The sequence below is a fragment of the Mastigoproctus giganteus genome, chromosome 7 (genome assembly GCF_048544385.1).
Source record: "Mastigoproctus giganteus isolate SK-2022 chromosome 7, ASM4854438v1, whole genome shotgun sequence".
Lineage (NCBI taxonomy): Eukaryota > Metazoa > Arthropoda > Arachnida > Uropygi > Thelyphonidae > Mastigoproctus > Mastigoproctus giganteus.
Genome location: NC_143581.1, coordinates 80,842,726 through 80,861,155, shown reverse-complemented (window position 1 = coordinate 80,861,155; position 18,430 = coordinate 80,842,726). Strand labels below are relative to the sequence as shown.

Sequence of the window (18,430 nt, the reverse complement as noted above, 5' to 3'; positions counted from 1 at the left end):
GAGAAAAAATTTACGTTAAGAGACTTTTGGAAATCTTGCAATTTACCATGCCATCTTATATATTGATAAGGCCTGGGAGGAAATTACTAAAAGTTGTTTAAATGGTGCATAGAAGAAAATATGCCCATGGCACATAAAAGGCTTTGAAGGATTTGAAAAAGATGAATCATATGAAGAGGTTACAGATAAGATTGTAGAGGTTGCAGAGCTACTTCAGTTGGATGTTGTTGCCAAAGAAGTGGAGGAGTTAATAGAGGAAGAAGAGAAGGAATTATCTAACGAAGAACTTAATGACTTGCAGGCAGCGATAGTGAAAGAAGAAAATGCTGATGAACCAAATGAGGAGCCGAGATGCTTCATCACCAGAGATACAGCAATGGCATTTCATGAAATTGCATCGGCAATGGCGAGGTTTGAGAAGATGGATCCTGACAGCAAACGATTCTTAAAAGTTAACAGAGGGGTGAATGATATGCTTTGCTTGCTACAAAGAAATCTACAATGAAAAGAAAAAAGCCATCGTCCAGTCATCCATTAATATGTTCTTTCGTAAGGTTGAGTGGCTGACCCCTTCTAAATCTCGACAGCCCTCAACCTCCGCAGCGGCATACTTATCAGCTGAAGACATCGATACTGGCAATGATGCTCGAGAGGTAAAACTTACTGATGTTATGCCCGTCTCCTCTCTTTTTTTGTAATTTTATAATTTTGAAATTTTTTTAAATTGTACGCTTTTATAATTTTTCGTCTCATTTTTTCTGTGGATTAGATAAAAAATTAAATAAATACAATAAATAATTCTATTTACATGTTCGGTGAACATTTCTTTTTTGATTCAATCAATTCAGTGAGCACTGCACAAGCATGGGGAAAATTCCGACTTAGGTAGCGTTCTGCAAAATGCAACCCTTATGTAAGTCAGGGAATTCCTGTATATGTATATAGATATTTACATATATATACACGCTTAATTGGGACAACATGCCATTTAATCGGGGCAGGAGACCACATCACTGGAGATTACCCTACAATTGTCTCCGACTGAACCATGTGGTACAGTCGGATTTCTGGAGGTCATAACCATAAAACAATAAAAACAATTAGCAGTCACCTGTTTATTGGGCTTTGAATTTGCAATAATACCATATGTCAGTGAACAAAAATGTCAACTAGTTCATACATAAATATTACAGCAGAAAGGCAATAAATATAATTAATTTCAAAAATGTATTCCACTGCTTCAATATAATCACCATAATTACAGATTTAGAGTCATGTATATTATGTACATAGGATGTGCTTTGCTTTCTTGGTGACTTGTTTGTTTGTTTGTTTGTAGGCCTTACGGCGCAAGGGCAGCAAGGCCATAATGCGCCTAATGGTGATGTTAAATACATAGTTATATCTGTATAGATGTTATTCATGTTTATAATGTGTTATACAGTTTTATCTGTTTGAGGAAACTGAAAATTTTGGTAACATGCAGCATATCTGCTAGGAGGTCAGAGATAGGTATTGGTATGATTGTTTTTGGGCACAAAATGTGCCTATTCTTATATTATAATTTTATGTATTTATATATTCGTATTTGCTAGAGAAAGTTAAATAGTTCATTTAGATTTGCATTATTTCCAATAATATGGACAAGTTGTTATTACTATTGTTATTTGGTTTTTTTTTTTCGGGGCATTAGCAACTAAGGCCATATTGCTCCAGGATATTCGGTGGTCATTCCCTGATATTTCCGCATCCTCCGTATTTGGTAGGGACAGGCTCGAACCCCGGTCTAATCATGAAGCGTGTGCTATGCACTGCTGCTCCTTCCCACCTGGCTACGGAGGCACCATGGACAAGTGATATAGTTTCTTGTAATCTTGACAGTGAATGGAAAGCACTTTTTCTGATATGAGAATAATGCGTACAATATAAGAGTATATGTTTGACAATAAATGGCAATGAACAGTGCATGCATAGCAATGGGTCGTCCCCCATGAGCAGGTACATATGGGTTGGGCGTGTATGCCCTATGCATAATCTCACTTCCTGTCTGTTTTGTCTGTAGCTAGAATTCCATAACACTGGTTTCTCTTTGATATGGAGCAATTTGTTGTTTAATTATGATTCCAAGTTTCAGACCACTAAAAAGTACAGATTTTTTTAATATGCTTTAAATAGTCTATATATGGCACTTGGTATTTTGATGGTGTACTGTTCGGTTGTTTAGCTGCCTGATCTGCTCTCTCATTACCCGTGATACCAGAATGTCCCAGGATCCAGCAAAATTTCACTGAGTGATTTTTACTTCATAGATGATTTAAACGGGATAAGATTAGTTTTATGATGGGATGTGATATTAAAGACTTATTATTTAATGCAGATACTGCACTCATGGAATGAGTGTACATTACCTTTCTAGCATTATGGAAAGTGTTAATATTCTCTAAAGCTAATTTTATTGCATATAGTTCTGTGGTATAACTGCTACATTTAACTGGTAGTGATATGGAAACTGTAAAAGAAGAAAAGACGGCTGCGGCACCAATGGCAGAGTCTGTTTTTCAACCATCTGTATATATTAGGGAACTTTCAGAATTGTCAAGAACATGGCCTTTATGTTGTTTAATGCTATCATTTTCCAGACATTTCTTACCCCACTGATGAAAACAGTTATCACAGTGAATGAGATTTACAGAACAGGGTGGATCAGCTACATCGGTCTCTTCATGTATATTGTCATATGGAATGTTCCAGATATGCAACAAATCTTTCAGATGAATACCAGTCGGTCTATTTTCTGACAGTTTGCTGTTGTAGAATGCAGTCCATTCAGGGTTGAAAAGCATTGGGCGAAGAGAATGGGCTGGAAGACTGAATTTTGGCTGCATAATTGAGAAGCAGCATTTTCCTTCTAAGGTGAAGTGGAGGTTCAATGTGCCTCTACATAAAGGCTTTGGACAGGGGATGTTCTAAATACTCCTAGAGCAGTTCATAGGGCACTGAATTGGATAGTAGTGAGTCTCTAGTCAGCGCATTTTTTCTAGCCGAGTCATAGACAACAGCATCATAATATAGACGAGACCTGATAAGGACACGATACAGATGTAGAAGAGTGTATCTATCAGCACCCCGTTTCATGGCAGAAATAGATCTGAGCATGTTAAGTTTCTTCAGACATACTGTTCGGAGATATTCTATATGTGAGACTTATTTTATTTTTCTATTTATTTTTGGTTTTTAGGAGCATTAGCAACTAAGGCCATATTGCTCCGGGGATATGCGGTGGTCATTCCCTGACCTTTCCACATCCTCCGTATTTGGTGGTTATATGTGGACAAAGTTGAGTTTGGCATCTATCATTAAACCTAAGAAACAAAGGTTACTGGTGAGAGGGATCAGGTGATTATTTAGCCGAAGTTCTGGTTCTGGATGCAGCTTGCATTTTTTGCAGAAGTGAATTGCAGCTGTTTTTTGTTCAGACATACGATATCCATTCTGCAGTGTCCATATTTCTAACTTATTTAGGTATAGTTGAAGCTGTCTTTCAATGGTATGAATATTTTTTGAACTGCAAGATATAGTGAGATCATCGACGTACATATATAGCTGTACAGTATTGGGAATGTTCTGAGTTATAGTGTTCAGCCTAGGTGAAAAAAGACTAGCACTAAGTATTAATCCTTGTGGGACCCCTTCTTCCTGAGTAAAGATACGAGAAAGCACTGTTTGGTAACATACTTGAAAGGTTCTCCGTTGAAGAAAGTTTTGAATGAATTTCAGTAGATGTCCTCGTAAATCCTAGGAAGTAAAGTTCTCGCAATATGCCATACCTCCAACTTACCATTACAAGATGTTCGTTTTTCACATAAAAATTACAGATGTTAGTCTCTGCTTTCACCATGAGATCCAAAGTGATTGTTATTTAGCAGCTTTTAAGTTTCAAGAACCCAGATAAGCCATCTGTGTATCATCCTTTCTAGAGTTTTACCCAGACAACTGGTGAGGGAGATTGGACGGTAATTTTCTGGGAGTGATTGATCTTTTCCTGGTTTGGGAAAGGCTAAAATAATGGAATGATGCCAGGTAGAGGGATACATACCTTCAAGAAAGATTTGGTTAAAGAAAGTTATTAATAAATTCAAATCAGTGTTGTTCAGATGTTTCAGCATTACATAAAAGATTCCATCGGCTCCAGCAGAGCTATTTGGTGATCATTTTAATGCTGTTTGGAGTTCAAATAGATTTCTTATGGCGAAGATATTTCTTGTCCATTCTTGGTTAAGATTGAAACAGAAACCGGTAGATATTTTCCATTTAGTTGTGGAATTTTTTTCCATATAATTAAACTGCTAGTATCCTTTGTGATAGAGTCAAACTGCATCCATGATTCTTTTTTGGCATTTCTTCTAATTTGTCGGGCTTTTGCCTTAAGCCTTTTAAACTGAATTAGATTGTCTGTGGTTGGAAACTTACGGAACAGATTCCAGGCTTTATTTCTTTCTCTTTTTGTTATGGTGCAAGCATCATTCCACCAGTGTTTTAGGTTTCTGTGTTTGAAAGAAGACTGTGGTATTGCTTCAGAAGCTGCTGCCAGTATTTGCTTAGTAATTTGCTCAGTTACATCATCAATGGGTGCTAGTCGTATCAACTGGCTATCAATGAAGATGGAGGCAGAATACTTTTCCCAATCTGCTTTAGAGAATTTCCATATTACCCATTGATCAGGGCACAGTGTTTGCATTGTTTGAATTCAGCATATAATTGGGAAATGATCACTGTTGTGTAGATCATTTCAAACAGTCCAATCTATAATGGGAAATAATTGAGGGAAACAAATAGTTAAGTCAAAATCTGACATAAATCCTGTGGAGAGATGAGTGTACGTGTTATGACCAGTGTTCAGCAATGTTAGGTTCAGTTTTTTCCTTTTTTTTGGCCATAATGCACCTCCCAAAGGTTTTTTTTTTTTTTTGCATTTTACTCTGATCCAAGCCTGAGGCAGGATTCGAACCCACAACCTTTGGGTTGCCAGGCAGGCACTTTACCCACCTGGCTAGCCCGGTTGGCGTTAGGTTCAGTTGGTCTATGAGCTTTTCTATCAAGTGACCTCTATTATCCATGTGAGCAGATCCCCATAGTGGATGATGTGCATTTAAGTTGCCAAGAAGACAAAAATGAGATGGTATTTGTTTTATAAGATCTTCTAATTCTTTCAATCTGTAGATATTGTTAGGTGGAAGGTATAATGAGACTAGAGTTATTGTTTGTCCCACTGCTACACATACTGCAACAGCTTCTAAGTGGGTCTCGAGTGGAATGTTTCTAGCTGGTATTTTACAATCCACTAGAATTTCCAGTGAAGAATTTCTTCATTAGCAATTCACGGCTTGAAGCATTTCTATCTTTACTGTAGGCTGTATAATTTTTAATTGCATAAGTTACCTGTGGATTTAAGTTAGCCTGTTGTAAGCAAATGGCTATAGGGTTATATCATGAGATCAAATCGTAGATATCATCAGTATTACTGCGTAAACTTCTGCAATTCCATTGTACAATGTGCTGCATTATTTGGTTTTAGAGAGGGAAGATGATTCTGTCTGTTTCTTGTGAGAGGGAGCAGTTTGCTTTTGACGATCATATTTGGTCTTTTCCTTTCTAGAAAAGTAAGGGCGTCTGTAATCTGTACTCTCTTCTACATCACTGGTTCCAATAAGTGAACATCCGGTCTCCATGTCATCTTCTGCATGAAGGTCAAGGACTGTTTCTTCTTGTGCACTTACATCTTCGTTGTCCATGTTCTTTGAATTTGATTGTGATGAGTCAGTGGCACACTGCCTTTGTGGTTTCTTTTGTACTTTATCACTTGATGTAATTTTAGATGGAATTGAGACCAAGGGTATTGTTTGTTTCATCAACTGAAACAGGTTTGTTAGGCTGATTTGTCAACAGTACCCATTCTGCAGTACCCATTCTGCAGTACCCATTGTGCCCATTCTGCAATGATTGTGTTAGGTGGGATTGACACTTCTGTTTGGGTTGCAACCGCTTGATAATTTTGGGTTGCAGAAGCATAGCTACATTTTTGCATAGTTATCTTGACTTGCTGTCTTGCTTCTTGGTATGATACTTTATTTTCAATCTTATATTTTTGTATCTTTTTTTCCATTTTCTACATGTCACATGATTTCGGATAAACTGGGTGATCCCTCTTGCAATTGGGACATTCAGGAGACTTTGCTGTACACTCTGCTTGGGCATGATTTTTTGACCCACAATTAGGACACGTAATTTCGCCTCTACATGTTGCTTGAGAACGACCAAATATTTGGCATTTCAAACATCTTAAGGAATTCGGTATATGTGAACAAACTCAGCAGTGCAGATACCCTGCCTTAACCAAAGTTGGCAAATTAGGTGTACTAAATGTCAAAATAATATTTCTTGTTGGAACACATTCATCCTCCTTCCAGATCATAATTCGTCTGGCTTGTGTCACTTTCTGTTCTTGTAATTCCTGAACTATCTCCTCCTCCTCCTCGGTGACATTCAATAGATCCCACTCACTTATCACTCCTTTTGAGGAGTTCAGTGTGTTATGCGGCATCACTTTGATTGGGATTCCACTTATAGAGGATATTTTTAATAATAATTCAGAATGCTTTGCTTGTATAGCCTCAATTAATAGTCTTTTGACTAAGTTGTTTTACCATTTTTGGCGTACCTGCTGAATTCTTGAAACATCTGTGAATAACAAAGGGTGAGAGTCTGCTTACCAGTTGAGTTGATAACGAATGCATTATCAGAAATGCTGGTGGTTCTGGTTTGTTAGATTCCGTTCTCAATCTTTTTGAAAGACCTATATCGTGTTCCCTTTAACGGGTATGATGAGAGCCTGTTGGCTCTAGTGGTGGATAATCATCACAATCCATTGTTGCTCCTTTTAGCCTTGGGAGAGGGGCTTCCTTCTCCCAGGTTACCGGCCCCACCACGTGGAGGCAGGAGCGGTACCAACCAGTGACAAGCAATCAGAAAATAAGGCAGTAACATTGCTAGCGGAGGTAGCAGTAATGTGGCAAGTGAGGTTAGCAGTAACGTTGCTAGTGGGTGAAGCAGTGATGTTGCTAGTGAGTAAAGCAGTGACATTGCTGGTGAGGGAGGCAGTAACGTTGAGGAGGGCTTTATGAAAAAAAACTAGTATTTTCCCTAGAAAAACACTAGAAAATTGCACTATAGATCACTTGGAAACTACTGCTTGGCACTCGGTGCCTCTTGGTGACTTACGGCTTAGGAAACTTGTACCCACCGGCCTGCAAATTATAGTGTATCATTTATTTTATTTTATTTTATGTTATTTTATCTTATTTTATAATAACAATATATGTACTTAAGTTCAGGCTAAGGTGACATGCAAATTCAGCTCGGTCCTACTATAGGACGGGTTTGCGATCCCAGGCTTACCTGAGCCACAAATTATATCTTGCATTGTCTTTAAACTGTCCTACACTCTTTGTACTTATTTCTCCGAAATTATTAGGGTAATCTGAGGATGTAGGAGAAACTACTTCTTAATTGTACTACTATATTTTCTCCTTTGCGGAGTTCAGGTTCTATTATTCCTACTCTATTAGTTTTTACTCTATAACTTTTTATTAAATTAACGTTAATTAAATTACCGCTAATTTAATTACCTTTCACCCCTTCCGCACTTCACATTTGTATTATATTTCACATTACACTTTTCTAAATTTGTATTTATTTTAATTTACATTATTAACTTTATTTTTACATTGTGTAGGGACTACCTTGTCTACTACTATTACGATAAAGGCTTCATATTTGCTTCCCCCCTTTCTCTAATACTACAGACAAGTTTGGAAACATAGTGCCTGGTGCATGGTCAGCAGTAGTCCACTGATGAATTTCCTGACTATGTATCATTTTTTCATCTATTATATTCAGATTTTGCATATTTGCCATCCCCTGATTTGACCACTTGCTAAAATTAGCCATATCTGAATATAATGTTATTTATTTATTTATTATTATTATTATTATTTATTTATTTATTTTTTTTTTTTTTGCTTCCTTAGTCCCAGTTCATATTTGTACTAGGTTTTTCAAATTCTTTCACTACTTCACTTCCACTTTTGACTATCCCTTAAACTTCTCTTAATTCAGGCACCTTGTGTACTTTTCATTTCCATTTTCACAGACACTTTATATATTTTACAAACCACACATTATATATTACACATATATATATATATATATATTACACATATATATATATATATATATAGGCGCCTCTGTAGCCAGGTGGGCAGGAGCAGCAGTGCGTAGAACATGCTTCTTGATTAGACCAGGGTTCGAGCTCGTGATAACCAAATACGGAGGATGAGGAAAGGTCAGGGAATGACCACCGCATATCCCGGAGCAATACGGCCTTAGTTGCTAATGGCTCCTAAAAACCAAATAACAACAACATATATATATATATATATACATTGGTACCTTGGTTTGCGAGCATAATTCGTTCCGGAAACGTGCTCGTAATCCAAAGCACTCGTATATCAAAGCGAATTTTCCCATAAGAAATCATGGAAACCCAGATGATTTGTTCCAAAACTCAAAAATATTCATATACTGTAAAAATGATTAATACAAAATACATACATACCTTTTCATATTTTTAATATTTAAATTTAATATACATAAAGCAATCGGATTTATGGTAGGACGACTTTCACTGTCACTAACGGAATCACTGCTATCTGCTGACTCTTTCATTTTTGTGCGACTTTAACAAGGAACCTCTCCAATGACACTTGCCTCCTCTTGAGGATTTCACGGAAATATGACATTGCATTGTCGTTAAACAGATTCATCGCTCACACTATTACAAAATGAGGGGGCACACTTGATACACAAACAAAGCTGCGCACGTGTAGCAATTGAATAAACAACACCGTAAAGGCAGAGATACACTATTAACACCTCACCTTTTACTAAAGCACATTTCTAGGGGTTACTACAATAAAACAATAAAAACAATTTCCAGTTACGTTCCTGCTAGTGGAATCTGTTATAAACTGGTAGTAAACTCAATCTAATTGCATTTGCGATTATACCGATAGCTGGAATTGTGTGGGTTTTTACGTTATTATGGTGAAATGTGTTTCCCCTTCACTGAAATAAAACACATAAATACATTTTCAGAATCTCCTCTTCATTCCTATCGTGTTGCGTTCAGTTGGGGTGATTCTGCGTTCGACTGCCATTTCTTGTAAACACAAAGGCGAATCGTGCATAAATAAGCGAATTTGGTTTGTGTTATATAAGCTATCGTTCTCGTAACGATAGCTTATATAACAGCTTATATCGTATTTATAAATCATGTATGATCGAATTCGTGTAGTGTAAACACGTATTATACGAGGACTGACTGTACTCATATTGCAAGACCTCACTTGTTTATCAAGTTAAAAGTTATTAAAAATTTTTGCTCGTCTTGCAAAACACTCATAGACCAAGTTACTCGCAATCCAAGGTACCACTGTATATATAAACAAATAAAATAAATGCCAGCAGCACGGCAAACCAGTAGAGTGAAAATGAACTTGACCAATAAAATAAAATAACAAAAAAAAAAAGAAAATGGGAGGGGAGAAAAAAATAAAGAGGAGGGTACTGTTGAAGCAACATTCATAATATAATTTATGAAAATACAAGCCAATTCAAAAGAAATTTAGTGCCGCCCCCAGATCGGCACCTGTTTCCGAATTATGTGAAATATCATTAAAGTGGAAGCGTGGACTACCAACAATACGTACCAAATGAACTAAAAATAATAATTAATAAAATAAAAATAAAATATTTTATTTTATTAATTATTATAATTAGTTCATTTGGTCATGTATTGTTGGTAGTTCCTTTTTGACTTTTGGCTTTCTGTGTAACTCATACTTACATTTTTATATTTATTACCTATATATATATATATATATATATATATATATATATATATAGGTAATAAATATATATATAATATATATATATATATATATAAAATATAGAAAATTAATAAATAACTTATGTAAAGTAAACTAAACAAGAACTAATTAATGCCATCTATACATATCTAGATAGAACATTACATCAGTCTTATTATATATTTTTTGTATAGTTTAACTACAATTAGTAAAATAGGTAAGATATATTTCATATTGGATAAGCTGGTAGCTACTTAACCCTATAATAGCCATAACTGGTCCACGAGGCCAAACCTAGTAAAGGATGATCATTAGTCAAAGTAAAAGTAAAAATAAAACAATTAATAAACATAATAATAATATATATCAAGTCAATTATAGGTAATAGGACACATTGAAAGGAACTTTATCAAGGGCTAACCCTTTCAATATGTCCCCCTACAATTAACCCGACTATCAGTTTCTGATATCATATGCCTGTTTAACACGGTCAAAAGGTAATTTATGTGATAAATGGATAAGTATAATTAAAGTTTATTAATATCATATTAATATCATATTATTGAAGGATATTGGTTCTCATTTATTACTCTTCTTCCTTAATATATGCTTTTGCTGTCTTAGCTATCGGTCGGGCTAAAGTCATCCAGCCTGTTAACAACAAAATTATTTTCTAACTTTAATTATACTTATCCATTTATCGCATAAATTACCTTTTGACCGTGTTAAACAGGCAGATGATATCAGAAACTGATAGCCGGGTTAATTGTAGGGGAACATATTGAAAGGGTTAGCCCTCTTTAACTACAATTAAAGTTAATTGTAGTTAAACTACAATTACAGTTAGGACACATTGAAAGGGATAAAGTCCCTTTCAATGTGTCCTAATACCTATAATTGACTTGATATATATTATTATTATGTTTATTAATTGTTTTATTTTTACTTTTACTTTGACTAATGATCATCCTTTACTAGGTTTGGCCTCGTGGACCAGTTATGGCTATTATAGGGTTAAGTAGCTACTAGCTTATCCTATACGAAATATATCTTACCTATTTTACTAATTGTACTTAAGCTATACAAAAAAAAAAATATATATATATATATATATTATAATATATATAGATATGTATATAACTAGTAAAATTAGGATTTAACTCATTAAATACCTAGGTGAACTGGCTGCTGCTAACATATCATATTGTTAGTCAGCACCATTGGGCTTTAATGCCTGAAATGCATCTAAAAATTATAAGGATCATGCCCTAAAGCAAAAAGATGTGAAATTTTTATTTGTTAACTACTGCAATGGCATTATCACTACATATAAACAGCAACAATATAAAATTAATAGTTTATCTCTTTATACCAGCAAAAACATATAATAAAATACATACAGTAAGTGCCGGATATAGTGATCACAGGTTATTAGAAGAAACAATAATGGCAGTGTGCTACTGCAACGGGATCTAGAAAAGTTGGGCAGATGGGCTGAAAAGAGGTAACTGAAGTTTAACATTGATAAATGGAAAAATGCAAAATACTGCGTACATGAAACGTACTAACTGAGTGGTATTACACTTAGGGTGGTAGAAAATGAAAAAGGCCTGGCAGTAATTGTGCAGTCAGATATGAAGTTTTCTGAGCAGTGCAAACAGGGTGCCAGAGAATGTCATGGGGTATTGTCAATGATATACAGAAATTTTGTTAGTAGGGAAAAGGAGGTGATTATCCCTTTGTATAAGGCAATGGTCGGGCCACGCCTCGATTAGTGCAAACAGGTCTGAACGCCTCATTTTAGGAAGGATGTAGAGTTGCTTGAGTGAGCACAGAGAATGGCAAGAAGATTGGTGAGGGGAATGAAGAGATGGTCTTATGAGGCTTAAGTTCTGCAAATTGCAGCACCTCCAGATCCTGCAATTTGCACCTGCATCATCTCAATCAGATCATCTCACAGGTGCTGTGAGGTAAGGTGCATAAGGCCTTGAATGGGTTGAGCAGGCTCAATTCTGATGGGATTCTTCCTCTTGCTCAGATTATGAACCTGAGGGGGCATAAATTCAAATTAAGGAAAGACAGTTAAAGAATATATGTGCAGAAATTTGCCTTTAGCCAGTGAGTTGTTGATTACTGGACAAACTTCCAACTGTTGTTGTGGAAGTTGACAGCTTAAATAAATTCAAAGAGAAACTGGACAAACGTTTAGAGGGAATGGATGTGTGAAATGTGGGTTTTTTTTTTTTTTTTTTTTTGGCTGATGCTACATAAGCTTGCTTTTTTGCATCATATGCCTCTACTAATGATAACCACTTTGGACCCACTTTTGAGAATCAAATTTCAAAGAACCGATTCAAATCAATAAAACGTACTACACTTTTGGTTATAAGAATCAATTTTGAATGCCTCTGTGATATTTTTCTAAAGCACATTTCTAAACGTCACAACCATAAAACAATAAAAAGAATTTGCAAATTTTAGTTTATTGGGCTTTTTTGTTTGTACAATCTGTTATAAACAGGTAGTTACTACAGTTTTAACTGTAGAAGAAATTGCCCAATCTGTTACTGATAATTTTGCCAAGGAGAAGGAAAATGAAGATGAACCGGAACCAATTCCAGTTACAAAACAGCAAAAGCATGAAGCTATAGCAATCCTGAGGAGAGCATTGGAAGAAATTCATGCAAGTGATCGTGAACCGGAACCAATTCCAGTTACAAAACAGCAAAAGCATGGATTGGTATACAATACTGAAACATCTATAAATAGACTTTTTAGTGACAATTTAAAGCAATCTAAAATAAGGGACTATGTAAAATTATAATCATATTACAAATGTTATGGTTAATTAATATGAATATTAATTAATATAGTAAGCATAAATTTATTTTTATTTTGCTAAACTGTGGATAATATTCTTCAATTTTCACACATCATTTAATTGATAATAAATTTTTGGTAATAAAGTGTTAAATTTATGCTTTATATCTTTCTTTTTATAGCCTGTGTATAATATTCATCAATTTTCACTTATTAGAATTGCCGTTTTTATAATCAAAATTAAATTTGGAAATGTGTTCAGTGTAATCGGCATGTGTGTGTGTGTGTGTGTGTGTGTGTGTGTGTGTGTGTCATATTTATATATAAGAAAAAAAGCAATATATACATATCTCATTTTCAGCATTCAGACTAACATTCTCAGGAATGAAATTATATAGATAAAACAAATGCATACTGAGTGAGCATTTTATTAGATACCTACCTAGCAGTGAGTAGGTTCCCCCACTCCCTTCAGCCTAGAGATATCTCTAGGCTCATTTCCCTGAAAAGCTCATTCCATTTCATCTCAAAGGTGCTCAATTGAATTGTATCTAAATCCAATTCAATCCAATTGGATTGAAATCTGGTGATAAGAGAGCTCACCACAGTAAGCTGAATTCACTCTAATGTTCCTGGCATCAGTTCTGTACAATTCTGATCTTGTTACTTGCTGCATTATCCTACTGGTAGAAATCACTCATAGACAGATACACTCAGCCATGGAAGGAAGCCCTTATCAGAAATAATTCTTGCTCCACTGATAAAGGGTTCCAATATTTGCTGCAAAAAGAATCCTAATACCATTACACCATCACCATGAGCCTGATTATTGAGACAGCAAAAAGATGTTGTTGTTGTTGCTGTGGTAGTTTTGGTGCAAGGGCTACTTAGCCCATATATTATGCCTCCCAAATCAATTGACCAATATTGTACTGGGTTGTTATTTCATTGATTGTATAACTTTCTGTTAACCTGTACAAGACTTCTCAACCTCCACTAGCCTCTCGCACCATCAACCCGATTCCAATCACAGGATTACTGTTGACTGGATGTTATTTGGTTGGTGGACCAATCTTGATATTCCCAAAATACACGATTTGGGAATATGGAAACATCAGCAGGGTTTTAGTTTCCAAGATATTCATATGGGCCTATATGATGCTGACTGCCATGCCATATTCAAGGTCACTTAAAATTTCATCTTGCACAATGACGATGAACTGCACACACATATAGCATCCATACATATTTTACCATCTGCATAGTGCAAAAATGTAAAGCTGTTACTGAAGGGGCACTTTATTTCCCAAAAAGGGTAGGTGCACCTAATAAAGTAGCCTCAGTGGCCATACAGAATTCAAGGCTTCCTCTGAAAAGGTCTACAAAGCTGATTTCAGTCAAATATCTTTCACATGTTTTGATGAAAGCCAAATATCTTACACATGTTCAGACAAAATGTACAAGGGTTATTCAATTAAACATGCTGAAGATCGTAAAAGGTCTTTTATTGTATGCCATTGTTATACTAATCTATATATTCCTTCTTCAAGAGAAAATTCTCTTGGTTTTTGACAGACCAGTTTTCAATAGCTGGTTTAGCTTCAACATCTGAAGTAAAACATCCTTTTAAAGCTTTTTTCAATGAACCAAAAACATACGACATATAGTGAGAATGGATTGTACACAGCTACTTCCACATAGCACAGCATGAATGGGGTTAGCACACATTTAAGAACATATGATTACAAAAAATAATTTTTTTTGTGACATGTCTCAAAGAGTTATTTCATGCTGAGGTACATGCAGTTTAAACTTTCCGCATATCACTCCAAGTTAATGTGGATTCTTTAACAGCAGAAGTCCAGAGCAAACAATGAACATAGTTACCACAACTTTTGCTGCAGAAATCTAGATCAAGATTTTCTTCCTCTTAGCATGGAGGGTATAGTGTAAACCTTAGATTCCATTTCAAGATGATGGCATTACACAAAATGCAATTCCTGTACCACAGTCTTATTCAAAAACAGCAACTTCATGACAGCATAACAAATGTTCATATGATAACCAGATCTGATGGCCAATTTCCTCTTTCTGGATTTCCTTGGAATCCACTTAGCTGAAACTTTATGGTAGCCAGTATCAAGGAAATGAAGTAGACACTTCCTGTACTTAAAAATTTTAAAAATTCTCGATTATGCATCATTACTATGCAGACAATTTACATGTACTTCCTATCCATTCTTGAAATTTTTTGTACAATTATGGTTGCTACTCAAAAACTGCTCTACAAGAGCAGTTTTTGAGTTTTTGAGTAAGCATCACTTTCTACCAATATTATGCCATGAATTTCTTGTGGTTCTTGCCCTTCAGTAGTTAAAATCAAATCACTGCAGAATGATCTAGCTCCACTGCCAAACTGAAATTCTAAATGAAAAATTACATACACAAAATTAAAAAAATAGCAAATGAAATTCAGCAGTTCTTGTTATGAACCAGCAAGTTGATGTAGGTTTATGTATACATGTCTTCATTTCCCCCTCGCTCTGCTGAGAATTATCCTACATCCCATATGAAAACATTTTAACTGTAACTAAAGTTTGGATCTTCAAATGGCAAAATCTCTATTTCTCTCAAAAGTTCCACAGTGGAATTATATATTAAATGTCATACATGATGTAAATCTTGAGAAGCAAAACCAAAACAAAATAAGCTACCTAATTAAAGAGCACAACTCTCCCATTGTTAGTCAAATCATTCTTTTCTTTATCTAGCTAGGCAATATAATGAGAGCAAGTGCCTCATCATCTAGCCCTTACCTCCTTTGCAATGTGCTTTGTAACATCTTAACTATACTGAGAAGTAACAAAAATATACATGCAATACATGTCTAGTTTTTTTACTTCAAACAAAGTAAAAACTCTTATTTATATAATTCCAAAGAGTTTTAATTAACAGAGTGGCAAAAATTACAAATGGTTGCATAATGGATTACGCTACATACATAGTATTTAAGTTTATATATTTTACAATATCTTGAAATTCTTCTACACTTTTAATTTTGTTTTAAATTTTTTGGGAGAGGTATAATAAATTCATTGCTTAATATTAAGTTTATGTATTAAATTCTCCTCAATATAATAACTAACTATGGGCCTTACCAAATGGCTTTTGGAAAAATCAAACTGGCTAATATCTTCACTTAAGCTGCTGTCAGCTAAATATTGAGATGCCATTAAGTGAAAAGAGGATGGATAACTGTCAGCTTCAGAAGAATTGATTGTCCCTTTGTAAGTGCCCCGTGGAACTGACACAAATTTATTTTTTCTTTCTAATGGACTCTAAATAAAATAAAAGCATCCATCAAAAATAGCACAGTTATTCAAAAATATCCTCACACTAAAACAACAAATAATATAATTTAACAACAAGTTACTTAAAATTAACAGAAATTACTACATAAATTGGAAGAATGGATTATAGGGAAGATGGGTGGATCACAGACTGGTTTAAGATAGGAGGCAGAGGGTAGTCATAAACAGACATTCTATAGAGTGGAGTAACATGGACAATGGAGCCTTCTTAGGATCAGCAAGCAGACCCCTCCTAGTTCTCTCTTTAATAACATTTACAACGGAGAACAGTGGAAGCTGCCAAAGTTTGCTCATGAATTGAGGCTTAGAGGATAGTTGGTGTTGGTCGGTTGTTTTGGTATTTATTGGTGCACTGACAACGGAAATCAGTGTGCCAATCAGAGGATAGTTAAAGGATTCAAGTTAATGCATACGAGACATTGTGAGGATAGATGTTTAGAAACTATTGGTTCCTCATCAGCTGACATAGAGCATATATTGGAAAAAACTGAACTGTGAAGTATATTTTGTCTAAATGAATGGCCAAGTGGAGAACAGAAGGAAAAAAATTTAGATGAGCATCCATTAAAATTCCATTTATTATTTGCAATGGAATTAAGATTTTCATTCTATTTATTTTATCATATGAGCCTTTAATCCCCCAAAATATGGGATGCACATGCCCTAAGCAGTACAATATGGGATTGCAAGGGAATATTTTAATGAGTACATACAATCAAATAAAATTTATGTTTTATACAGTGTTCAATTTTCAATCATGGGGCTTATTTTCCTCCCAGTGAAGACCAAAAGGTTTAAGTATATGTTCAACTCTATTACAAATACCATTATCCATGGTTCAGCCCAAGTTGTTAATATTTTATGTAGGTAACATAAGATATTAACAACAATGAGCAGCAACCTAGTAGTTGAATGTTTAATCTCATGCATGCATTGCTGCATGCACAACTCTGTATTCATTAAAAATTTTATCTCTAATGTCTTTATCCAGTTATAATTGCCAATGAAGGGGTCCATTTAATCCCGAAAGCTACATGTCATTTATCATTTATTAAACTTTCTGGATCAAGCACTGCAGTACTTATTTATTGTTAATATCTTTTTAAATTATTGAGCATTTTCTGAATGGGTGAATTCGCTACAATCAAAATCTGATTAAAATCTGAGTCACTGCCATAAAGGCAGCGATTTCAGAGCTGCTGACTTCTCACCAGATGGTGGGTGGCCTCAATTAGCACAAACAAATGCCAAAAAGTAAATAATATATTTGTACTAAGTATAAATATATTTTGAATTTTGATACTGCTTTTCAATACTCCTCCAATCTTATAGTGTTTATTGCATATGGCAAACCTTGTAAGTGGATTAATTCAACAGATTATTTAAATCAATGGATCCAAAAGCTTTGCTAATTGCTTCAACAATTGAGGCAATCAACAAAGAAGAAATCCTTGTCAGCATGGCCCACTCCTAATAGGCAGGAATCTATTTTGTAGAGATAAAATAAATTGAATGAAAGTGGCGCAAGTCTTCACAAATATCATTACCACCGTTCCAAGTGACTGGAAGCTTTTGCTAGAGAAACAAGCTTAAATAACATCAATGTTATTTAAGAGCCAAAACTGATGAGCCAAAACATTATGACCAGTGATTCATTATGCAAATCAAAGCAACTGCAGGTGAACTACAGCACATGCGCAGGTCGGGACATGGTATAAAAAACACCTCCATTAATCAGTGTTACTCGTGTTATTCAGATAGGAAAGGCAGCGGACTTAAGTGAGTTTGACAAAGGCCAAAGTGTAATGGACAGACGACTGGGTCAGAGCATATCCAAAGCAGCACAGCTCGTGGGGTGCTCACGGTCAACCACAGCTGACTGTGAGCACCCCACTGTGACCTACTGAAAGTGGTCGAGGAAAAACCCACGAACCACCGGTGAGGTGTTGGACCATGGCTCATTAATGCTCAAGGTGAGCGAAGGCTCACCTCGAGCATTAATGAGATACTAGATGGTACGTGGCAACAGAAGGGCAACTGTGGCAGAACTCGCCGGTATTTGGAATTCACTGAAAATCAGTGACACATGCTGCTCCGAGTGCCCATGCTAACTACGGTTCACCGACAACAGCGCCTACATGGGCATATGAGCATCGAAACTGGACCTTGAGTGATAGGAAGAAGGTCGTCTGGTCCAATGAATCACATTTCCTGTTGCACCATGTAGATGGCCGGGACATTTACCAGGGGAAG

At 35.5% G+C, this 18,430-nt stretch overlaps 1 protein-coding gene across 1 annotated transcript in view; it reads right to left on the bottom strand.

The window, feature by feature from the left end:
- Nucleotides 1-18,430, bottom strand: part of LOC150083026 (DNA-dependent protein kinase catalytic subunit-like) — a 387,849-nt gene that overhangs the window by 157,436 nt on the left and 211,983 nt on the right. Inside the window, exon 14 of the mRNA XM_090378359.1 lies at nt 15,965-16,144. Within this exon, the coding sequence (XP_090234485.1) occupies nt 15,965-16,144 (180 nt within the window). The remainder of the gene's footprint in view (nt 1-15,964; nt 16,145-18,430) is intronic.